This window comes from Protopterus annectens, chromosome 9.part0 (genome assembly GCF_019279795.1).
Source record: "Protopterus annectens isolate FY-2018-M chromosome 9.part0, PAN1.0, whole genome shotgun sequence".
Taxonomy (NCBI): Eukaryota; Metazoa; Chordata; order Ceratodontiformes; family Protopteridae; genus Protopterus; species Protopterus annectens.
In genome coordinates, this window is record NC_056743.1 from 159,319,814 (window position 1) to 159,346,322 (window position 26,509).

The following is a 26,509-nucleotide window of genomic DNA, read 5'->3' on the forward strand; positions in this document are numbered from 1 at the left end:
CTGTTTACCAGACTGAGCCTCATTTATCTGTCTGAAAAAGTTTGTTCTGTGGTATAAATAGCTGTTAGCTACTTGCAGCAAAAGAAAGCATATAAAAACCAGTTTTTGTAAGAGGAGTGTTTTGTAGTCCTAACAAACTTGATAAACCCTCCCCCATACTCTCATGCTGAGGTGTGAAAACTCTCACTGCAGCAAATAATCTTTGCTGCACATTTACAAGTGACAAGTCTTATGAATGATGCAGACTTAAAATGTGCTTTACTAGTTCCTCAATTATTTCTGTCATGTTCCTTTCTCTATTTCATATTTATTATACCTTGGTAACCAGGAAAGTGAAACGGTCCCAGGATCCTTTTTAGCCACAACATAAGCTACACTGGCAAAGATAATAATTAATAAATGCACTTATCAATACAAATAAAAAAAAATACTGACAGAAAGACATTGACCAAGATTTCATGTGGAACACATAGCCAATGTGTGACCAAGTAAATAATTGAGCAACATTTACTAGATAATACATTTACTAATTAATACATTAATAATGCTTAACTATACTATGTTGTTTATTATAAATAATTCATTGTATGCACACAGACACACAGACACACACACAGACACATACAGTGTGTGTGTGTGTGTGTGTGTGTGTGTGTGTGTGTGTGTGTGTGTGTGTGTGTGTGTGTGTGTGTTTCTGTATATGTATACAAAAGCATGTGTGTTTGTTTGTGTATGTGTGTGTGTGTATGCATTTAAACACAGTTAAGTACTTCTGATTTCCTTTTCTTAGTGCTCTTAATGCAAGGGCACATAGTAAATGTATGTTAAAGTAAATTCAGCTGCATATTATGGTTGCTCTCTGACAAAGCAAGGACTGACTCAAAGTCAGTGGGAATCTCTTACAATGGATCTGCATGTACCAGATATGCATCCCCCTCTGGAAGGATGTCGCACAAAGCATAAAAGACCTTTTTCATGAACAGTATCAGTGCACCTAGTTGATAGGGTTGCCACCTGACTCTCTCTCTGCAGTTCTGGCCTGTGTGTTGGGGGGGGGGGGGGGCTTGAAAATGCTAAATGCATTTATACTTCACAAAAAAAAGTATTTACTGACTTTTCTCTAAATGTCACAGAAATCTTTGCTACTACTCTTTTAAGTTCTCTTAACACAAACTATTATAAATACCATTTAAAGCTTAGAATTTCAATACTGTGTTACTGCTTATGTAAATTTATCAGAAGATCTAATTGCTTTGTTTTGCTATGAAAGGGGAGTGTTAAGTTCTCCTCCCATCTGCAATAAAAACAGTGGAAACAATTCCACAACTTTCTGTCTTTTTTTATATCCGCTGCTGTGTTCCTGACATTAGCAGAATTAATTACCCATCTAAGATTGACTGCAGTACATGACAGGGTAAACTACAGATTTAACTGTGTCAATGATTGATATGTCATGCAGGTGGAGACAAATTTCTCTGCAAATATGTGAGACGTTGAGTTAAACTGTATGAGAGGGTGAAGTTTTCCTTTAACTGGAAACATTAGCAAAACATCGGAAGCAATTATGTTGATCCTTGCTAAAGCAAAAATACAGTTAAAATAACTTTCCATTCCTTATGTGTGGGACATCACTTTCTAGTGGTGTAAACTTAAACTGCAACTCTTTGAATGATCAGATATTAAACACGTTGAATATTCACTATGGGTCCCTCCAAAAAAGACAAAACTACTATAACTCTGTACTAATCCATTATAAACCTGATCTTATTTATACTTCTAGGCTAAAACACCTACAAATTCCATTAATGGGTTGCAATGTAAATAATGGCTACCTAGATGAAAAAAGGTAGGCATAAGGAATGGAGTGAAAGAGAACTTCTACCTAAGAAATATACAAACGTTATGTTTATCTTTGTTAAAACAAAAATATGATTAAAATAACATAAACTTATCTTCTGTATGAAACTAACCTACCAACAAATTACATTATGAAATGCATGAACTTGAAAAAGATAAAAAATTAAGATAAAAATGAAAATAATAAGAATAGAATAAACTCCCTCTAGTGGTGAAATATGCAGTACTACAGAGTACAAAACTAATGGTGCTAAAAAGTTATAAATCATTAGGATTATAAGAGTATTTACCTATAAATACTATCTATACGCTTCTAACTGTTTATTGATAGATGCAATGGATAGTCAACCAAAAAATCCAAAGCCATTAAATGCAATAATAGTGAGTTGACAAATGGTTCCAACCAATGGGTATTAACGTGACAACGATCTATCTATTAAAAAAGGTTTCAAATAGACTCTCATTGAGACCGTGTAACCTATCAGCTTGAACTCAGATAATCTATCTTTGTTCTTCTAGCTCTGTTTTATTGATAATATTACCAAGTCTAATATCTGTATGAATATATTGTTGTTGTTGTGTCCTTCGGCTTATCCCAGTTAGGGGGCGCCACAGCGGAACTCCGGTCCGCTAATGTTTGGTAGTGGATTTTTATGTGACGAGTTACCAGCCCTGATGCACAGCCTTCAATGAAGGAATGCCCATACATGCATGCCTCCACACAGAAGACGCTCTAGCTGAGAATTGAACGCGACGTCTTGCTGTGAGGCGACAATGCTACCGTGGCACCACTACCACGGTAATACCAAAAATTTTAATGAATGTGTAGGATCAGTTTCCATTACATGTTTGGCTGTGGCTATTGTTGTATCTTGTTTCTTAATTTAATATATGTCTTCTCCCGCCCTCTGTCTTAATGTCCTATTGTTTTTTCCTACGTAAAAATGCGAACATTTTACACAAATAGCTAAAGAGACTAAATTTTGTGTTGAACAATCAGCATAGAACATCTAATATTTCTTATGAGTGTCCGGGTGTACAAATGTGCCATCATTGGCTATATAGGGGAATATGTTACATTGTGTGCAACTATAAGTACCCTCCCTCTTAGATACCACTGGCTGCTGTTTAAGCAAATTACGATGACACAGTCTATGTTTCAAGGATTTGCAATTCCTATAACTTACACATGGTTGATCTCCCACTAACTTCTGTAATTGTTCATTGGCTGATAAAATGTGCCGATTCGTCCTGATTATATTAATAATTATTGTATTGTCAGATGTTTATGTTAATAATCTGTTCACGTTTTTACTATCGTTCATTTGCATATCCAATGGCTGTCTCTCTCTGAAAAATAAGGTCTAGCTTTTCCTTTTCTTTCTTGAAATACCATAGAGGCATTCCTATGACACAAATCCTGAGAATATCCCCTTTTTTGTAAATTGTTTGTCAGATTATTGACCGAACTTGCTAATTTATTATCTCCACTTGTTAGATGAAAGGTCCTTAAGTGTTGGGCCTTTGCTATGTTTTCAAATACATGATTAGGGCACATACTGGATCTGTGTAGTAAGCTATTAGTCCAACATTTTTTCTTATGAATCTTAGTGTGAATAGTCCCTTCACTATAATATAGATGAACATCTAAGAAACATATTTCTTCACTTGACACTTCCATAGTAAATCTTAAAAAACTTGTAGTTGACTCAATATAATTTAAGAATTCTGGTAACATAGTACTATTCCCCTTCCAAATCATAAATATGTCATCCACAAATTGTTTATAATAATAGATTAATGGGGAGAATGTGTCATTATGCAAGACATAAGTGTCCTCCCGATGTGCCATTACTATGTTCGCATATGAATTGGCACACAACGTCCCCATGGCCACTCCCTGTTTTTGAAGGAAGTACTGATTATTGAACATAAATTGTTCTCTAAAATATGCTCTAATAATAGACATACATTGTCAACAAAATTAGATGTTTACATGGAATGTGCCTGAAAATATTCTTCTACAGGATTAGAAATGAGTATATTAGAGGGTCAGCTCAGGTTGGACAGTTTGGAGGCAAAGCCAGAGAGGTGAGATTACATTGGTTTAGAATGTGCTGAGGAGGGATGCTGGGTATATTGTGAGAATGGTGCTAAGGATGGAGCTGCCAGGTAACAGGAAAAGAGGAAGGCCTAAGATAAGATTTATGAATGTGATGAGAGAAGACATGCAAGTGGTTGGTGTGACAGAGGAAGATGCAGAGGAGAAGAAGAAATGGAAACAGCTGACCCACTGTTGTAACCCCTAACAGGAGCAGCCAAAAGAAGAAGAAGATAATTGCCAGTTAACAAGGCTCTGATGGCCACTTAATGCTGTACAGAAAAAAGTAGCCTGCAGCAGTATGACAAGAAATTTGTCCTTTCTATAATGGTTCAGAAGGGTTTACAGGAGCTTACATAAAAGACCCTGGATGTGTGTTTTGTGATAGCCCTACTGGAGCTAACTTCTGGAATATACCTGAAAAAATTACATGAACAACAAAGTGGCAACAGAACTGGAATTGAGGTTTGGTTGAAACCTATAGCCTGGGACATCTAAAAAAAACAGCCTGTTTCCTAGAGGAGCCATGTGGACTGCAGCCAAAGGTACTCTTTCTTTTCATTCTGAACTGCAAAGTGAAATATTTTGATTTCTTATATGGACCACTTAATAAACCACTGTTTATACAATGTGTTGCCTCCAGTACTCCTTCGATTAAAGTAAGTGCATATGTATATGTGTGTGCGTGTGTGCCTGTGTGTGTGTGCGTGTGTGTGTGTGTGTGTGTGTGTGTGTGTGTGTGAGTCTTTATGGCCTATCCTCCATCACCTGAGTAAGAATTACTTTCAAGCACTTTATTTCTTTCACTTTCTATTGAATTATGTTATTCTTTATCAAATTATAAGGTAGTTGGAAAATGAAAATGAGTATCTGCTTCCTTATTCTTTCTATACTTTAAGGGCTGTCAGCAAGATGCTGTCTGATTTCCACATTATTTAGTCTCAGATGAACTTACAAGAGCTCTATAAAATTAGTAATGTATGCTGCTGGCATGAATTGATTGTGTATTACTTCCAGGCATGAAAAAAATACATTTTTCAGTTTCTGCTGCTAATGGTGTTTTAAATTTTTCATAGTTACATGAATAAGTGCAGTATTTCACTAGTCAAAAGTGGCAGCACATGCAAGTGTCTTTTGGTCTATTCGATATTACTGAAGACAAAAAGATCAATCCCTGACCTAACAAAACCTGCTGTCCCATAACTCCATCTGACTGCCATAGTAAATAAACAATCAGAGTATCTGCAAGTGTTTTTGAAAGGGACATCTCCCCAGCACCACTAATGTGGGGGCTCACACACCACTCTCTAAATACACTGTCTCCGAAATTGCAGCAACTAATTTCCTTCAAGTTGTTATGACCTTAGGGATAAAATATTCAGAGATCACAGGTAAGCATGCAGTGCCCCCATATCATGAGATGCAGGGGTACAGGTTTCAATAAAGGGAAGCGTTAGCATGTGCATCCTAGGGATAAGAGAATGCATGCACCCAGGGGCACTTGTACATAGTCAGATTTCTCCACAGGAGATCATGAAAACCATTTCAAGGTACTTCCTGAGGGTAGATAAGTGAATGTGAAACCTGCTGATGTCAGCCTTGTGCAAAAGTGATTCGTGCTACAGCTCTGATGTACACTGTATAACTCCAACAAAGGTGCACCACTGACTGGGTACAAGGTGGTAGAATTTAATAAGGAAAATCCAAACCACTGATGGCCCTCCTGGCTGTCCTTTGCCCTTGTAAAGGGGAATGAATGGGAAAATTGGATGAAAGTAGACAGTAGGGGGGGCAAACATTTGCAAAAACAAATTTACATTAAGACTAATGTCAGTTTACTACAACATGATGATCATGTAATCTACTAACCTTTCATAAGTCAAAGTAGATGAGTGTGTTTCTCCAGTGATGAAGTATAACTCTGTTGTTCATATAAAGGTTTGTCTAACAGCTAACTCTTTGACAAAGTACTTTACTTCATTATCTGTATTCAGCAAGGCATAGTCTTAGCATGTAACTAATAGTGGTAACTACAGAAAACAGGACCTCTACCCTGTGCCAGGTAGGTTAAAATCATGTTAGAAATAGTGTGAGATATGAAGAGGGAAAAAGATGACTTGTAGTTGGGAAAGAGGAACTGGAAAAAATGACAGACACCGAAACTGAAAAGTAATAAAGAATTTCTGAGTAAAAAAATACATCTTGATGATACAATGGGGGAAAACAAATAGCTTTAATAAATCTAACTGCTTTAAAGGGTGGAGTTTTTCTTTAAATTAATAGAACTTCAACTGCAAACTTTATAGCATATACTTACAAATAATGTTATACTGTTGTTGTGTCTGTAGTAGCTGAATAATATGTATTCGGATAAAGAATGAGCGAAGGCTGACACTTGTCAAAATCACTCTGTCACACTTCAAAGATACTTACTGTCATAACTTTGTTATGGACCAAACAACAAGACTGAGTAGAATGTGAAGGATGATGATGGACAGAATGATGGTGAAAAAAGATTCTGGTACCACGAGTACCCACAGCAGTAGCTATCTGGACACAGTGCCAGACCAATCAGATAATCTAACCATACTGTCTGTGCAATTTTCCTGTAGCTAAACACATCACAAAATCTTAATCTTAACCTTGAATTAGTTGCAAATCCACGTGTATACTGCATGTTCAGTCCATGTGCAACAAAAGTATTCCAGTAACTTGTAAAGAATAATGCTGTTATTTTCTGTCATATGTGCAATCTCACTCTGTGCTTTGGTACATAGTTAATGATAGCACAAGCACTGCCTGCTGTCTTACATAACTTGATAACATATTGTATCTGAAACTGTGAAAAGATATGACAAACTGCAGCTGATGTGGCACTCTGAAACAAGCATAAATGAAGCATGAATATACCCAAGGCTCAGCAACACTGTATGGATTTTGGTCAGTTCGGATACAATGTATTTTGTATCGCATTCTTAAAAAACAATAGCTTGCCAGCTCTCGTATTCTGAAATCGCATACGGCAAAGTATATGGACAGCAGTTCTGCTGCAGAAATATCCTTCTGCCGCTTCTGTTATGTAGCAGTAAAACGGAGTGCAGTGCTACTTCCCACAGCAATAAGTGTGTCCTGACAGCACTGCAATAGACATCTCTGTTTCCAGCCATTTAAAGCTGTTCTAGCCTTCACCTTCATCTTCAAAATACAAGTATGATGTAAAATATAGCTGTGGCTTGTGCATCTGCAGATTATAAAATGCTAACCTGTACTGCCTATATTAAAGGAGTAAAAAATGTTTGACAGTGTGCTGGAGTCTGCAAGATACATCATGTAAGCAGTTGTATTCCAAGGAATAGTTATTTATCTCTTCTCTCCGACAGTCTTTCTTCCCACTAAGGAAAGGTGATGGATTATATGTGTCCTAGTTATAAGAATACAATACAGGTAGCATTTAGACTTTATATACATATTTACATTAACCTAATTTGGCTTATGTACAGAATGAATCAAGACATGCATACTGTATTTAACTTTTTATCTATATATCTATATATATATTTAACTTAATATCCATTTCTTATACTTGCTAACTTTGATGGGGTTAGACTGTAAAGATAAGGGTGAGAGTGAGCATTAACTTACATGAAGTTCTGGGTTTATATTTCCATTCATTATTTTTTTATTAATCATTTGAGCTCTTTATTTTAGTGTGTACATATATTTTATTGAAAGTTATAGTTAGCAATAGAATGAATGCTAAATTTAAACAAATTAACAAAATTCATCGTTGGTTTGGAATACACCTGTGTTGAAGAATGTACACATGAAGAAATTGTGCTAAGAGATTGCATTTGCATCTCTAAGGTCTAGCATTTTGTTTATATTAGAAGTTTAATCTTTTGGCATCAATTCTTAATCAGAAATAAATCACATAAAATAATAATTGTTTGACTATAGAATCTTGTAAAAATATGTTAGTGATAAAATCAAAATCTCCATGGATTTTCAAACAAAACATATTCCAAAGATACCGGAGTTTTTTTTTTCAGAATCAATAGTAATTTAAATAAGTATAAATGACACACACACACACACACACACACACACACATATATATATATATATATATATATATATATATATATCAATACTTTATAAAATAATAAGAGAAGAGTTTGGCTCCACAGATTCATTATTTTGGAATTACTCAACTAAGATTAATGAGAGGGCCTTTTTTGATAAAGATAAATGCTTAATTCTTAAATCTGCAGGAACATTTACTTCTTCTCTTTACTAGAAAATATTTATGTGGAGATTTCTTCACAGAACATTTTAAACTCTATATAAAGTGACTTTAATATATAACTATGGGAAAATTAATTGTTGGCGGTGTAATGAAGTCTCTAACTCAGATTGGTTCCATATGATATTGGATTGTAACATGGTAACTCCTTTTTGGGTTGGGTTTAGAAATTGTGCCCAAACTTTGTGGACAGATAATTGTATCATTTCTAACTCCTTGATCTTATTTAATATTCCAGTTCCAGATTCCATTCCTAGGGTACAGGTGCCTCTCCTTTGGTCAATTTTAGCTATAGCAAGAAAAAATAGTTACAAAAATTTGGAAATGTAAAACTACTACCTTTTTCACTGAATTCATTAATTTAGCAAAGCAAATGTCTGTAAAAAAGAATTGTCAACTGCCAAAATGAGAACTTTGAATATTGCTTATAAGTTTAGATTTTGGTCAAAATTAAGTGATGACATGATACATTTTAATGATTTAGTTTTCTAGGTTTGATTTTGTTGTGGACATCTGTAAATAGTTATGTTTTTGTTCTATTTATCTTTAAATAATTTTGTACAATCTTTGTTTTAAAATTAATAAAAAGGTGTTTAAAAAAAAGAAACTGTGCAAAAAGTACAATTATATTTAAAAGTTTAAATTTTCAGACATGCAGTTATATTGTAATGTCCTTCAAACATGTCAAAAGCTTGAGTTGTTTGGGGATGCTGAGATCCCCATATGAAATAACCCATGTCTGTCTAAAATCTATAACTGCAGTCATAATGCTACCCCTACAAATTTTGAGGGAGAAAGTTAGGCCGATAGCAATATGCCTAAAATAAGTCTGTTTTCTGACTCACACTGCCTCCCCATGACTAATCTAGAGACTTCAGTGTCCCAATAACTGTAACTTTGCCCCTAATATTAACGCAAACCTTAATCATAACTTTGATAGTGTGAGACATCTAACTAGAGATATGCCTAAAATAAATCAGCTTCTTCACGTGTGTTGACTATCAAAGTTTACCCAACTCATCAGAGCCCAATTTAACCCTAAACCAACCCTTAACCTAACCATAGCCCTATGACATTTGAAGCTTTAATTAAGCCAGGTGATTAGGTATAACATGTACATTAACCATGGGCATTGACTTACTTTCTACCACAAAGAAAAACCTCATTAATCCTAATCTCAGGTCTAAATTTACCCCTTAGTCCAGTCATTAGAATTACATTAGGATTAAGGTTAGGCTTAAGGTTATGTAGTTGTTGCAGACTGCGTTAGCATTGTGAACAGCATTAGCACCACTGGGTGACAGATAAAAAAACTACAGATGGGGTAGGAAAGGATTGCATTTATAAGCAGCATCCACAGTTTATTACTCACTTCCTAGTGTTATCAATCTTCTCTAATGGAAGGAATCTTCAGGTGTGAGCTTCACCAAAGAACTTCATCTGTGATATTTTAGTGCTTTCCTCTAAATTTTACTCCATCCTATAGTAGAGCAACTAAGAGAAATTTAAAACATTTTGGGGACAGTTCTCCTCACACTGTTCAACAAGTCCGATCTTGAGAGGTTTATGCACCCATAGTAGAAATGCCTCTAATTATTATGTCTCGCAAGGTTTTAAGGTACTGGTTGCTTATTAACAAATAACAGTTACTTTTCAGTTTTGCATGTCGCATGTTGTGTGACTAGTATTTCTGCTAAGAGACAGTGGTCATAAAGAAATGTGGTTGCCTTCTTTTTGTGCGTATTGCATTTTCACAATCATGTAGAGCTGTTGTAAAATGAACAACTGATATTTTCAATATAATGGTCTTATGCACACCTTCAAAGACTTATTTGCTACAGATATTAAAAAAAATACCTTTTTCAATATTTTCAAAGAGGATGCGGACAAACTTATCCCGGTCACTGCGGCTCTGTTCATGGTGAAAGCCAAGAGCATGCAGAAGCTCATGTTGGACTGTGCCATGGAAAACACATCCTGAATCCAGAGATATATTCTGGACACCATTTTGTCGACCTACATAGGACCAACACCTAATAAAAAATAAAGAGAAATAAGAAACGTCAAAGAAGACTTGCAAATGGCACATGAAGATTTAGTACGCAGTAGAACTGGGGTGTAGTAATCATTATTAAATGTCACTTAAATCTGTGTCACTCATTTTACACTTGTTTTTTTGTCTGAGTAATGGTAGCTCAAGGAATGAGAGATAAATGGGTAGAAAGCAAAGGTATTTTAGTGGAAGAATGTTCAACATTTGGCAGATAAAGATTTACGTCCAGTTATTGTATAAAGGATATAAATGTAGGGAGCTTTTCCAGTAATAGAACCAAAAGACACACATTATTCATTCACTCTTTCAATCATTTCATTTTAAGCGGTAATGTCTCACTGAACCACTAGCCTTTTATCAGGAAACCTGTATGGGACTAGCTCCATCATAATAGCATGTGCCATGCTTCATTACAGTAATTAAGTACAATGACAGTATTCATATTTAAAAAAGCATTTTATTTCCATGCTTTTCACAAGTGAGTGAACATTTCTAACTAGACTACAGTTTGCAGTAAAACAAAGGACAGTACATTCACATAACCATTCTACATGCATAACTATGTCTACATGATGGTTACATTTAGAGGCAGTCAAAATGCAAGAGTTTCATAAAATCGTATGCTTATACACATTCATTTTGAGGAATGTCAAGTCAGTGCTTTCCCACAGTGTAATGAGTATGCTTTCAATAGTTGCTCAGTGGTAACAAATAAGACATGTTTTAGTAATACTATTTTATTCTACTTTGTTGATGGCACATCACTGATATCTTTTGCTTACTTTAGGTGAAATTTTATTCAGGAGAAAAACAGCACAAAGTTTGCTTACATTGTCCTTGTAGTTCTGGCCTAGTTATCTCTGCAAAAAAAACAAATTCATAGTAGAGTAATTCCATCATCTTTGCTCACCACATGATGTCTAAAGAGCACTGTTGTTTTGACTTGTTACATATCAGCTGTTCATGAAGTTTACAACTATTGCAATGAAGTGTAAAGGCCAAAAATGCATTCTAATATCCTATCAGCATATGTAAAGGTGGATTAACCCAACAGTAAGTAAAACTCTCAATCATGACTTTCAGCTGTGCATACTTTTCAGACATTATAGTGATATTTGACTTAGATGGTTGTTCCAGCTCTACTAAAAATATATTTTGAAAGAACATTGATATTTACCTTAAGCAAAGAGTGCCAATCATTAGTTAAAGGCTTCTGATATTTCACATTAAGAATTAATGTGAATCCTCTTAAGGGCTGGGGCTGTATTCCAGCATTACTTTCATTCACTTAACGTGCTACCCCAAACTTGCAGTCAAATTCAGAACATAAGCAACTCCAAAAGAAGTTTTATTTTGTTCCTCATGTCATACATGCATTTGGGAAGTCAAAAGTCTTCATAAAAGGCAGTAATATTCCACATAATTCTATAAGAATCAATAGATATGCTGCTCACAGTTCCAGAGAAATATCAATTGCTGGAACATGCCTGAAATAATTGGAGTTCCCCCACACAAGGATGCCCTCTTAAGATGTCGATGACATGCCATCCATAATGGGAAAAGGATGCCAATGGCATAAGACAAAAGTTTTACACACACACACACACACACACACACACACACACACACACGCACGCACGGACGCACGCACGCACGCACACACACACACACACACACACACACACACACACACACACACACACACACACACATTGTTTAAAAGGCACCACATTGCATGCAGTAGGGTATCTCTTGCACTCTTGGATACTTCACCATAGGTGAGTGTCCAGGCCTGCAGTACCTGAGTGGCCCAAAGACTGAAGAAGAATTCAATCTGTTGGATGTTTTTCAAGTGCCTGTGTTTAGTATGCTCACTCCCTCCCACCCTTGTTGCTGTTGTTCTCTCACAGTTACACATACATGTATAGTATCTGACTTGTTCCCCTTTTGATATGGTCACTTAAAGTCACAAATATATACAGTCTCAGACTCCTCCCTCCTTGTTTTGTCTGTGGACTCCTCCTTTCTCTAGTTGTCCCACTATGCAGCCATCTATCCATAATAACAGTAATTGCTTACCTACACTAGCTTAATTCAATATAAAACTAACAGCTTTATATGAGCAATGCCTCTTTGTAGGTCTACAGTGGGTTCTCTTTAGTTCCTCCATCTGAACTCTTACATCTTATAGAGCAAGTCTTAATGTAACTACTTCAGGTAAATTTAGATGGCAACCTGAATACATAATATGACCACTAACACAACATTGTGGAGAATTTCATTATCAAGCATGTTTGCAGCATACCTATTTCATGAAGCATCAGCATCTTGTAACATGTCAGTGCTGTGGCTTTTCTGCAAAGTGTACCTTGGGTATGTTTCTCTGCCACGGTCCACATCTTTATTTGGGGATTCTGTCTGCTAATGGCTCAGGGCAGTGATCATTTCTCAGTAGAAACCCTCTGCAATGCACCCTCAAATCTTTTGGAAGACATAAAAATATTGTTAAAAATTATGCCAGATGAAAGGCATTTTGCCTCTGATTTTTGTGACTTTCTTACTGATCCCTGTCAGACACATTACAGGTTACCCTAATGGCTCCATATGTAACCTTCCAACCTGTTGAAAATTTGCCTAGTCCTGAAAGTAGAGACACTGATAGCAACCATCCCTCCTCAGCTCTCCCCGTCATGGGGGAAAAGTTTTGAAATATTCATGCCTATGCAGGTTGTGATAGCTGTAATTGTATGCAAGCAATGTCTTTGTGGAATTCTACAAAAGAATCTCTTCAGTCCTTCCAACGGTGATCCTATATCTTATAAAGAAAACTACTGTCAGGAAGATCAAAGAGAAATGTGAACTGAAACTAACATCTGAAGCCAAAGGATAATTATAAATCGTTCTTTAAAATTAAATCCTTATTTAATTATTCTTTAAATACACCAGAAATTTAAGAATTAATATCCAGCAGTGTTCTGAACTAATCCAAAATGGTATCACCCACTCTGACACAAAATACGTAACTAATATACTTGCAGATAAATTTAGTGCCAGCTTTACCATGGAAACAGTCATCAAAATTCAGCAAATTCTTGACCCCTAAGATAAAAAGATGCAGCATAAACGTGAAAGCACTTATATTAGAAACACAGAAACATAAACTATTTTGGAAAATAAAATCTAGATCTCCATTCTGTTTTTCCACTGAATTGGTCAATTCAGAAAGCAAGGAATTTAAACAAAGAACTAAATTAAAAAAACATGTCATATGCCAACCTAATCAAGTCTGTTTTTCCTAGTTGGTCTTGCAGTGTATTTGAGATGGCTTTAACTAGTGGGGCTCTACTCTTTTGGTGCCAGGATTAATGACATTACAAAGCCCTCCAGGGACCATCATTGTTCTAAATGAGATGAGGGAAGTTTGCAGACCCTCTTTCTTTGTCAGGGTTGGGTTGTACATCTTGTCTCATGCCTTTACTAACTGGCCAAAGCTTTTTCTGACCCTATAGTTCCCTTTTTGGGAATTTTTTAAACAAGAAACATCTTTATTAAATTATCATTTATGACATATGCAATTATACATTTATATAAATGAAAATATACCATAATGACATATTGTCAGCTGCAAACATTACACATCACTTATAATCTATGCAGTCATTGTCAGTCAAGCATTACATAGCTCATTCAGTTCCTGCCCTCTATTAAACTTCTTTCTCTCTCCAAAACATTATTCTGCATACATTGTTCCTTCAATTCTCCTTTTCTAAAGATCCCACTTCCAGTTCTTTTTCCTCTGTTACTATATTCACCAGATCTAGTACAGTTGGTGTAGACTTAGATTTACATTTTCTAGTAATTTCTTTTTTGTCAACCACCAGAATTAAACTCAGCAGAGCCTTACTATGTATTAGCAATTCTGATTCTGTATCACAGCTCAAAAAAATAATTTCCTTAGTTACACCGATTTGCTGACAGAGTAGAACACAGGGAAATTTTTAAAGTCTGATAACTCATTACATTCCCAAAAACATTTGTAATCTACCTGAGGAAAAATTCTTCGGAGTCTGCTTGGAGTATAAAAATACCTATGTAAACACTTCCAAGCCAAGATTCTAAATGTTCTAAACTTTGTTGCATATTTGGGAGCCATAAATATATCCTCCTATTATTTCTTTGTGAATTGCTTATCCAATCTCTCTTCCTCTGATTCCTATAGTTATCATGTAATATTTTATATGCTCTACTAATTATTCTTTTTTTAACAGCAGCTTCTGTTCTAGATTCTATTAAAAACTCTACCAGTGCTGGTCTTTCACTTAGGACCCGCCTATTCCTTTTTCTTTGCCTACAGTCTGATATCAATCCTTGATAGGGAAGGAAGTCTCTAGCCTGCAGTCCAAATTAATTCTTGGCCTCTTCCCATTCTGCTACCTTTCTCTCTCTAATTATTTGCTATAAATACCTTAGTTTCTTTGCAAGTTTTCTCCAGTAAATTCTAGCTCCCTCTTATCTATTCTCTGTACCCCTAATTGCAGTCATCCCTATCGGCAGGATCTCCTTCCTCCATTCCCATAATGCATACCTAGAATACCTTCTGCTACTTTATGGATATATTATTCTGTATCCTTATTGTTATTCTCCTTAAGGATCTGCATCCAATATCCCAGTCTTTTCTTGTTTCTTGAGCTTCGCCCTTGTTTCATCAGCATCCCTTTCCACTTTAAATTATAGATTCCTGTTTTTAATATGTATATGAGCCTTAACTGTGTAGCTCATCTAGCACATTCTTATTCAGACAGTATCATGATAGCATTACCAAGTGCTAGAAACTTTTATTACAAAATGTCTGCATTTGAGGCATTCATCTACTTCAAAAATAAACATTTGTATAGCTACAGAAACCTGATTTTAGTGCAAAGGTAGTTCTCTCTATTTACCAGAGCTCAATGCCTACTATGTATTCAGGGTCAAAGGGAAAAGTGCAGATATAGCCATATTTGTTAGGGAATCTATTGTTTCACAACAAATCTTACATAGTACCATACTGAAACTTGCACAGGTCTAGATAACTTGATAAAACTGCCAACCATAACACCACCTGTAAGTCCAGTTCCATGTAACACCACCTGTAAGTCCAGTTCCATGTCACCTTAAAGCACACTGATTACAAAACTGAGGTTAAAAAGCTTTCTATCAAACTGAATATACTTATTATGGTTGTCTTTAACTGTACCAGATATAATCTGGAATACCTGTATAACTATCAATAAATATGCTTAAATATTTAAGTTTTATTAATACTAATGCCCTGAACAAATTGTTCCCTTTCCCTTTGAGGGTGATGATCTTTTTGACCATCTGCTTACCAACTTCTCCTTTTCCTGTACTATCCATAATGCCACAACCAACTTTGAATATTTGACCATCTAGTAGTAACTTTAATTCTTAAAAACATTCCAAACCTAAAAAGAAAGGCTACAGCATTTCAGCATTAATCCAAGCAAACTGTCTATTTACAGACCTAATTTACAACTATAAATAGCATAGTTTTCCAAATAATATAGCACCTGATACTATGCATACACTTCTGAATTCTATATCCTTATGATCAGATGCATCAATGAGTCTGTTCCCATCTGCTAGGAAAATAATGGTAAATTCAGAAATAAGCCTGTATGGTGTAAATGTCATGTAAACATGTTTTACAGCAAAAAGAACTATTTATAATGGATCCTAACTGTTCCAGTATAAATGTGCAATGGATCCTAACTTTCCCAGTATAAAATAGAACAAGTAAAACCCTCAAGCACACCATCAAATACTGCAAGACTTGGTATGAACTCATGGCCAATATTAACTCTGAAGATAACCACAAAGCCTTCTTCAGTTATATTAGGAAACTTAAAATTTACACCAATTACTTTAATGAACAGATTTCAAATGGACTCTCCTACCATGATCTAGAAGTTGATGCTATTAGCCTTGCAGACCATCTCAGTGTTAATTTTAAAACATTGTCCCATCTCATTGTTCCCTCTATAATGAACTGCCCTTCCAAAAATTATTTTGACAAGGTTATAGTTGCACTATCTAAAACTAAACTACTAGCACTATGAGAACTGGTATCACCAGCTATATGCTAGCAAGTTTTCACCACCTCCTTAGTCAAACCCCTGGCTAAATTTTTCATTTTAGATCTCTCCATGTGTTATATCCCTGAAGCATGGATAGCATCCATAATGGTATATTTATACAAAGGCATCCCCATGACAGACATGAAAACAATAGTGCTGTAGACTCACAAGTATCATGTGTAAAGTTATGGAGCTCATAATTGCTTTGCTGATAAACAGTGAAAGAAGTAACCTACAAACTTTAGATGCAAAAAATGGATTTGTATAAGAAAGTTCATGCCTACTAAACCTGTTTAATTTCATCAAAAGGATCGATGAAGCACTACATGAGAGCCTGGCAGTCCACACTGCTTATCTTGATCTAGCCAATGTCTACAACACCTTCCCATATGATGGAATCATAGATAAACTCTTTAAACTGAACATGTACCCATATTTAATCTATTAGGATGGACAACTGTCTGTCCAACAGACTTTATATTGTTATGGTAGGAGGTACCTCTTCTAGCCAGGGAAGTATCATCCATGGGGCTGCACAGGGTCTGTCTTGAGCCCTTTGTTGTTTAGCACCTACCACTCAAAGGCATACCTCTCAACCACTTAGAGAAATAAATCTGGTCAGAGGCACAATAATAGTGAAACACAAAGGCCTACAAATAGTGACACATTTTAAATATTGCACCTACAAACTTAGATAGTTGATAGAATAACAGATTTTGCATAGCATGCATTTTCTGAAGGCTATGAAGTCTGAAACTCAAATATGTGGTGTGAATAAGTGAGGTTTTGCCATCTGTGCCAGGGGAGATTGGGGTGGTACACGTGTGACATGTGCCAGTGTGATTGGCTGGAGTTTTGTGGATGACTTTGTGTCATTTGACTGTCGCACTGACTTGTGCAGATGCTTATGTTAAAAATGTATCAACAGTGTTATTATAACTGATTAAATGTTTATGTTTAAACGAGGAATTCTGAAAGGGAAGAGTAGGAGTTTTTGAAATTGTTCTATAATTTTCAAATATTGCAACAGATGTTAAAAAAGTTCTGAGTGTGTACTGTAGCAGAGTCAGTTAATCAAATGTGATGTCATGATATAACCAGCACTGAGAGAATGGAGCTCACACAGCAGCTTGTTTTGTTTTCTTTGGAACTGGATATAAAAATCTATGACAGTTGTCACAATCAATCAGAAGTGAGAAGATCATCACCTTGCCATGTAAGCAAGTCAGCATCTACTCTTGCCTTGCTGTATTAAGTAGCTAGGGAACAGTTCTTCTTCAGACAGTCAGGAATTACAGCGAGATTCGTTAAGTATTGTTTTTCTGCATCTACTTGAATCTGTCCAACTGTGTTATTTTTATTTCTCCTGTGATTGAAACTCTAATGTTTATTGCACTTAGATATTTAATATTCTCATGCTTTATATTTTATTATTTATTATTAACTATTTTATAACACCTCAGAGCAAGAGGTTCTCCGGTTCGATTCTCGGCTGAGGTGCCTTCTGTGCAGAGTCTACATGTCCTCCCTGTGGTTGCGTGGGTTTCTTCTGGGTGCTCCGGTTTCCTCCCACATCCCAAAGATATGCTGTAGGGGGATTGGACACTCTAAATTGGCCCTAGGTGAGAGTGCATGCATGTGTGTGCCTTCTGTGGAAGGTTGGACGTCGGGCTGGCAACTCAACACTATAAAACTCCACTTACAATCATGAGCGGAGAGCTGATCCACTGTGGCGACCCCTAACCGGGAAAAGCCGAAAGAAGAAGATTAAATATTTTATAACTTTCATTGTGGCTGGTCTTTTAGAGATTTATTTTTATATCTTGAGAGTACTTGTGGTTATTTTAGTAATGCCTTGGCCACTCCAAAAAGCCTTGCTGCTTGAGTTACACTGTACCATTTTTATTAATATTGATTTTACTCAGTATAATTGGACACCTTTGTAAGAGCCAGAAAGGGGTTTGACTGGTGGCAGCATAGTTACCTTATAGTCTGTGCAAAATGGCTATAGCTAATAAATCTGTGCCAGCCTTTCCCAGTAGAGAGAGTGTGTGTGTGTGTGTGTGTGTGTGTGTGTGTGTGTGTGTGTGTGTGTGTGTGTGTGTGTGTGTGTGTTTGTGTGTGTCAGCTCCTTGAAACTGGGACACAGTGCTCCAAAGTGAGTCTTGTTTCAGATTTGGAGAGACAGAGGATCTATTCCAGGTCTGGGGAGTGTTTCCGGTTTGCTTCTTAAGGGAAATTGTGCTTGATACAGAGAGTTGCATTTGAAATACTGTATAAATCCATTCCTGTTCTTAGTGACAGTCTCTCACTGGTAACTGTGGTGAAGATTGAGGCTTGCTGATTACTGGCTAAGGTAAAGAGGGCCCATCACATATTGATGTTAGAGCGGTGGAATTTTAATTGAACTTCAGTAGCCTGTGGACAATTGTCACTAAAGATGTGTGTACTCTCAACACCCACAAGGTAAACATTCAGAGTTTCATTTTCACAACAGTTTTATTCATTTTTGTTAGATATGTTTGGTCAGGGAAAGCAGGCAAATATGTCAGCAGAGGATTATGGTAAGCTGACAAAGAACCAGTTGGCCAAGATGTGCAAAGCCAAAGGATTGGTGCATGCTAACTGGACTAAAGAGGAAATTAATTCAGCTTTAATCACAGCTGCAGTGTGGACTAGTGATGAGGAAGACAACCAGTCTAGTGTTGGGGATGTGCAGTCTTCAGAAACAGGACAGTTCACCTTTACCTCAGAGGACTTAAAAATCTATCTGGAGTTATAGAGGCTTGAACTGGAGGCCAATCATTTGGAGGCTGAAAAAGGGAGAAGCAGTATCAGCATGAACTGGTAACTGAAGAGAGACTGCAATATTTGGAGGCTGAAGAAAAGGAGAAGTAACATCAACATCAGACCAAAGAAAAGGAGAAACAGAGTCAGTATGAACTGGAGGCCAAACATTTGAAGACCAAAGAGAGACTGCAGCATTTTGAGATTAAAGAGAGACTATGGCATTTGGAGGCTGAAGAAAAGGAGACGCAGCATCAGCATGAAAGGAAAATGCTAACCCTTTGTCACAGTCATGGAGGTAATATGGAAGGGAATAACTGGACTCCAGAATTAATGAAGGTCAGTAAATTTCTTCTCAAATATGTGAATAAAAGTGTCGAATTCATCCCCCTCTGCAAATTGTAAAGAGTATGTAAGCAGTATAATGTTGACCAAGAGCTCTGGGTAGGGTTCCTGACTCCCTTACTCCATAGCAAATCTGTAACTGCTGTTTCTAAATTGCCTGATACTGACTGTTTAAACTATGATAGAGTAAAACAATGTTTATTGAACTGTTATAAGTCAACACCTGAAGCTTACAGAAAAAAGTTTTGTGAGCATAGATGCAAGGCAGGTGAAAGTGTATGCATTTATATTGCTAAGTTAAACACTTATTTCCACAGGTGGATGAGTAGGTGTCAGTTCACCACTTTTGAAAGACTGGCAGACCTTTCAGTGAGGGAACAAGCCCTTAATACTTTGCCTGAAGATATGAGAATCTAGTTGGCAGATCAAGACTGGAACTCTGCAGATTAGCTGGGGAGAAAAGGGGATCTTTACTTAGCAAGTAGGGCATCATTGCACAAGAATGGGATACCCAGTGCTGCACATGGATATAAAGGAACCTATGGTGGGCACCCTAAATCAACCCAACAGAGTCTGCTAGTAACATGGGGAGCCAATAGTTCAGGTACACAGCCAGGATCAGGGGTTAGATGTTTTAAATGCTACCTTGTAGCAGTGAGCCTGAAAGTGAGCCACAGCTGCTGATACTGATGTTCCCATGGATATGGTGAGTGGTAGTACCCAGGCTGACAGTGAGGCACTGCTGTTGGAAGATACTAGACTTCCTGTGGAAGGGGAGCTGGGAGGGATCACAAGAGTAGAGTTGAGACAGGCTCAGCTTTCAGACCCTACCTTACAAAGCTTGAGGCAGATAACTAAAAATACACCTGATGGTCAACAAAAAGGGGAGTCTGTACACTGGAACAAAGAGTTACCGTATAGACAGTGGACCCTTGAGAGAGGGCTAGAGGGTGAGGTGATGCAGGAGTTGGTAGTGCCCAAAGACTACCATCTGGCACTTCTAGTCATAACCCATGGCATTCCATTTGTAGGTCATATGGGCATAAAGAGATGTAAGAACTGTTATTGGGTTGGGATTGCAAAGGATGTAACAGGGTACTGCAGGACCTATAAAAAGTGTCAAAAGGTAGGCAAGGCAGGGGACAAGGCCAAAGCTCCATTCATACCGTTACCTGTGATTGAGAAGGGTAGCTATGGATATTGTGGGTCCTCTTAGAGGACCCTGTGTCAGCCAGTCCAGGTTACAGCAATGTCAATTCAAATGGACTCTCAAGACAGGGTATGGGTTAATGTGTTCTCAGAAAGACCAATTTCTCTCAAGCAATGTTTTTGCAGGGTCACTTGAAAAACTATCTTGAGTCTTCAAAGCGGGGGAAGAGATGTGGTGAAGTGAGGTATTGACATCTGTGCCAGGGAAAATGGGATGGTGCATGTGTGGCATGTGCCAGCATGGTTAGCTGGAGTTTCTGGATGACTTTGTGTTATATGACTATCAAACTGACTTGTGCAGATGCTTATGTTAAAAATATATTAACAGTGCTATTATAAGTGATTAAATGTTTATGTTTAAATATGTTAAATTTAAAAGTTCTAAATGTTTAAACAAAGAATTCTGGAAGGGAAGAGTAGGATTTTTGAAATTGTTCTGTAATTTTCAAATACTGCAACAGATCTAAGAAAAGCTCTGAGTGTGTACTGTACCAGAGTCAGGTAATGGAACTCACACAACAACTTGTTTTGTTTTGTTTTTTTCTTTGGAACCTGATATAAAAATCTATATCAGTTATCACAGCCAGTCAGTTAGAAGTAGGAAGATCATCACTGTGCCTTGTTGAAGTAAGCAACTCAGCATCTAATCTTGCCTTGCTGCATTAATTAAGTTAGCTAAGGAATAGTTATTCTTTAGACAGTCAGGAATTTCAGTGAGATTAGTTTTTTCTGCATCTGCTTGAATCTGTCCATCGTGTTATTTTTATTTCTCCTGTGATTGAAACTCTGATGTTAGTTGACTTAGATATTTAATATTCTTATGTTTTCTATTTTATTATTTATTATTAAATATTTTATACCTTTTTTACTTTTTATGTAAGTTAAAGTTATTGCCTCATTCCTGATGTGTTTGTACTTAATAAAGCTGCTTGAACAGAGCCATGAATATTCATCTGTTACATCCTGACCGGGCAAATGACAGTATAATTGGATATCCTTGTAAGAGCCTGAAGGGGTTTGATTGGTGGCAGCATAGTTACCTTATAGTCTGGGTGAAAGGGGTACAGCTAGTAAATCTGTGTCAGCCTTTCCCAGGAGTGTGTGTATGTCAAAATTAAATACCCAGGTGTGGGTGAGTCAGCTCCCAGAAACTGGGACACAGTGCTCCAAAGTGAGTCTTGTTTGGGATTTGGAGAGACAGAGAGTCCAGTCCCAGGTCTAAGGCATGTTACCAGTGTGCTCTTGAGGGAAATTGTGTTTGATGCACATAGCTGCATTTGAAATACTTTGTAAATCAATTCCTGCTCTTTGTTATGGTCTCTCACCAATGTCGATGGTGAGGATTAACGCTCCTTGATTACTGGCCCAGGTAAAGAGGGCTTGTCCCATGTGTCATTATTTTTTTACTTCATTTCTTAATGATTTGCCAGTGCTTTGCCAGAAAACCACAGATTTATGAGAAACAGACCAAAAATATGAGACAAAAATCTGGACATTCTGCAAAAATGTGGATAGCTGAGAGGTATGCTTGGAAGCAAAATCAGATAGCAAGGAACAGTGGCTAAGTAAGTTTGCTGATGACTGTAACCCAGGTGCAATTGTCAAATCCAAGCATGGCCTGGTCATAACCAATGCCTGCTGTACCAGTCATAGGACCAACATAAATACCAAACAATGTTGCATAGTTACCATTGGGAAAGACAAATCCATTCCTCTTACCACACTGCTGGTAACCCTATGCTGAAAACAATCTTTTATTTGATCCCTATGTCTCCGTCATGGTCAAGTAGTCCTTCTACCTTGCTCATCTAATCAGTTAGGGTATCTCTCCTAGGTCCTATGCACTGCAGTCTTGATCCTGCTGCACTCTTTTTTATTAGACCTCAGCCCTGAATACAGTGCCCCTTTTGAAATGCACCTCACAAAGCACCTTGACTAGCTTGAAACAAAGGTTTCTGACCAAGAATATTTCTGGATTGCACAATCTGAACTACCCCCAAACATTAAAAGATCTATCCTGTTACTCTATCTCATATTGACTCTTTTGGATGAACTAACCATTTCAACTTCCTCCACTTTGGCAGAACCAGAACTGCAAGATCAACAACACCTGTTGGCATGACAGATTTATAAGCCTGTATATTGCCTGCTTTTGAAACAAACTCCCTCTGCATGTCAAACAAAGCAATAACCTATCTACTTTCAAAAGCAGATGACATTAGGTGTGAGACTATATGTTTATGCCAGATGTATGTGGAAACAGTAGTCTTACTAGGGTTATCTAATACACTTTTCATACAGTGAACCTTCTTGATGGCTCTTCACCTATAAACTTAATATGAACCTAGAAACCTGGAAATCACTACCATAGTAAGAAGGTATCCAGTTGTGTTGCCAGTGACCTCAGACTGATTAGTGATGCAGGTAATAGAGGGCCAGTGAGGGGAGGATCAAGTAGCGATCCCTGAGTCTGCAAGAATTAAATGAGTATGGGATGGAAGATCAGCACTGGAGGAAGGGGGTAGAGACAGATAGATAGAGATAGTTAGATAAAAAGATATTGGCATTTATGAAGGCCTCGATGCTTTGCCCAGGAGCTACCTCCCTTAATATAGCAACCTAATAACACTGCTAACATACAAAAAGAACAGTTTAACAGTTTGAAGCTGTCAGTTAGTCCCTTAATGTTCAGTATTTAGTTATCTTTTCTTTAGTGTTTTCATTCAATAATCAGATCTGAGATGGTATCTTATCTGTCATCTATTTATTTCTATACATGTTTGTTTAGTTAGTTCATTAATGTTAAGATAAGTAATGAAAAAGGTTCTTTTTAAATCCTCTAAAAGAAGCTATCACACAGCCTTCTGACTATATTCTCCCATATAACAATGCATCGAAAGCAGCACTTCCAAATCTACATACATAATGCAAAAGCATCATTTTGTCCTGGAGGGCAGGCCCTCATACACCCCACTTACATATACTAACTCCACGGTCATGAAAAATAAACACCCAACAGAGGTAAAAACAGTACTCACAGGTACTATGATATTGCAGTAGGGCATCTAACAGACAACTTGTTTCAGGGAACTAGGACTGGGGAGATAAAGTAAATGACATAGTTTTCTCAGAATGGTAGATCTCAATCCTTTTTCAGCTATGTCTGTTTTGCATGCACCAGGAACATACAAGGTATATAAAAATGCAAAATTCCTGTAAGTATAAGAAATATACAAAAGCAAATATACATAAGAATACAACACTGCAGTAATCCTGCAACATAGACAAGCCGACAAACATTATCTGCGCATTTGGTTTCCCCAACCTTACTTTAGTCTCTTATTAGTCAATAAATAAGGCAGGGATACAGGAGATGCCCTCTAACTCACTGAAACACATATTCTGACTGAAATTTCTGAAACAACTGTGTATTTATGGCATGAAAATCAATACAGCTGACCTAATTAACACTTTAGCAAGGGGGCTTATTGACCTGGATAAAATCAGTTGGCATATTTTGTTGTCTATAAATGATTGCTTAATGAGATATTGCTATAAACTTTCTGTAATGTCATTAGGTGATGACTTAAAGGTAATACTGAAACTTTGTTAAAATATATTTTTAATGTAGTAACCTAATAACATTGCTAACATAAAAAAGATGGTTTAACAGCTTGAATCTGTCATTAAAACACAACTTAAACAACATTCTGACCATTTACAAGATGTGCAGCACTGATTGAAATTGTTTAATGGCATTTTGTAAATTGGCACTCTTCTATTTAAAGATAGCAGTGTCCCTTACATGTTGGGTCCCAAGGCAGGCTCTTTGTTTGCCCTGCTCTTTCCATGGCTCTGCACTTACCCCATTCTTAATTAAAATAGTCAACAGATCTGTGACAAAACATGCATTACACTGATATTTTTTAAATATTAACCTTAATACTACTTTATTTATTTTAGTTATCCCTTGTTGATCTGGTTAGTCGTACTAGGCTTGTGGCCTCTTTTCAAGGGAGATCTTGTTCTTCCTTCAAAAAGTTTATATCTTTTGTAACTGATAGGGTCAATACTAATGAGAGGGATGGTAGGGGTCAATACTAATGACAGGGGTGGTTGGGGTCAATACTAATGAGAGGGGTGGTAGGGGTCAATACTAATGAGAGGGGTGGTTGGGGTCAATACTAATGAGAGGGGTGGTTGGGGTCAATACTAATGAGAGGCGTGGTTGATTGTGATACTTTGCTTGAGTTGAAAGACTTAATGTGGCAAATACCACCTAATGCTACTATGAAGCCAGGTATTAATGACAATTTGGGTATTTCTAGTGTTCTTAAAATGAAGGTTAATGAAATATAATTTGATATTATATGGACTATTGCATTTTAAAAGCATTTTAATGTGTCCATTGGTTAATTGATTAATTTGACCAACAGTTTATATATATATATATATATATATATATATATATATATATATATATATAAGGAAGTAATGTCACATTGTAAAATAACTCTAATGAAATCTGTGAATAAATGGATTGTACTTGAATTGTTGTATTGTCTACAGTTCACTGTGCTGTATGACTCGATTGGTGGGTGTATTGCAACATTAGTTTTAGTGTAAGTGCATGTCTTCGGTTACTGTAGTTACCTTCTAGCAAGTCAGACTTGATTTGGCTACTTCCTTGTGTCTGATCATTTGAGATCCTATAGTTCTGCTCATCATATTGGAAGGACTACTAGACCAAGTGTAAGTCACATCTGAATCAGAAAAAGGGGAGTGTAAAGGTTGTGTGATTACCTCTCCATTTCATCATTTAGCAACTTGAACTGATTAGAGTCTTATCTTCCATGAGCACTGTTGGGCTACCCTCATGCAATGTTGTGAAGTAACTTCAGGTTGGAAGAACACTGAAGCATGGCGCTTTGTTAGTTTCATTACTTCCATATTGGATTTATCTATTTTGACTATGTACAATCTGCTGGCTATTACAAAAGGTGATACATTTAGGCTCTTTAACATTCTGACATCTGCCTTTAGCTGCCTTCATTCCTGTTTTTTCTTAATATAAGCAAAACAATTGTAATATCCGTTTTTTATGATCATAATTATTCAAGGGATTTGGCAAGTGCTTGGCATTCTTTTTGGATCTTCCTGAAGCTTTTCTGCCATATCTGATATTATCCCAAAACCAAAGACTGAGACAATGTTGATTGTTAAAGCTTAGCTTCTATTATTCAGTTTTTACAGGTACTTTGGAACATTTTTGAAGCATCATTTGAATTTTGCTGGTAATTGTTCATACCACACAATACTATCCTGGGTATGAGGTCTCTTTTGTTTACTGTTTAGCTTTGTTTTGATAACTCTGGAGTGGTTCTGAGAAGTTCATGAATGTTTTTTTGTTTGATTGTTTTTGAATCCACTTGTGTATATTTTATTATATTGATGAACTATTGATTTTGCGACTGTAGGTGTTATTCAGACTGCATTTATCTAGATAATTCTTCCATCTGTAATAGCTGTACTTATTCATTCTGAGTCAAGCACAGCAAATAAGCTATATTTTTATAAAATGCTTAGGTTACAGTATTCAAATGAAATTGAAGTTAATGGTGCCTAAGACTCCTATCCAACATAATTCTTGTTTATCTTTACCTATAGAGTCACTGTCATAAAATCAGTTGACACATTTCAAAAGCCTACAACAAATC

General features: G+C 36.6%; 1 protein-coding gene across 1 annotated transcript in view; it reads right to left on the reverse strand.

Annotated features, from left to right (window-relative positions):
* LOC122810503 (high choriolytic enzyme 1-like) overlaps positions 1-26,509 on the reverse strand; it is a 194,970-nt gene that overhangs the window by 724 nt on the left and 167,737 nt on the right. Inside the window, exon 7 of the mRNA XM_044082085.1 lies at positions 10,119-10,294. Coding sequence (XP_043938020.1) covers positions 10,119-10,294 — 176 coding nt within the window. The remainder of the gene's footprint in view (positions 1-10,118; positions 10,295-26,509) is intronic.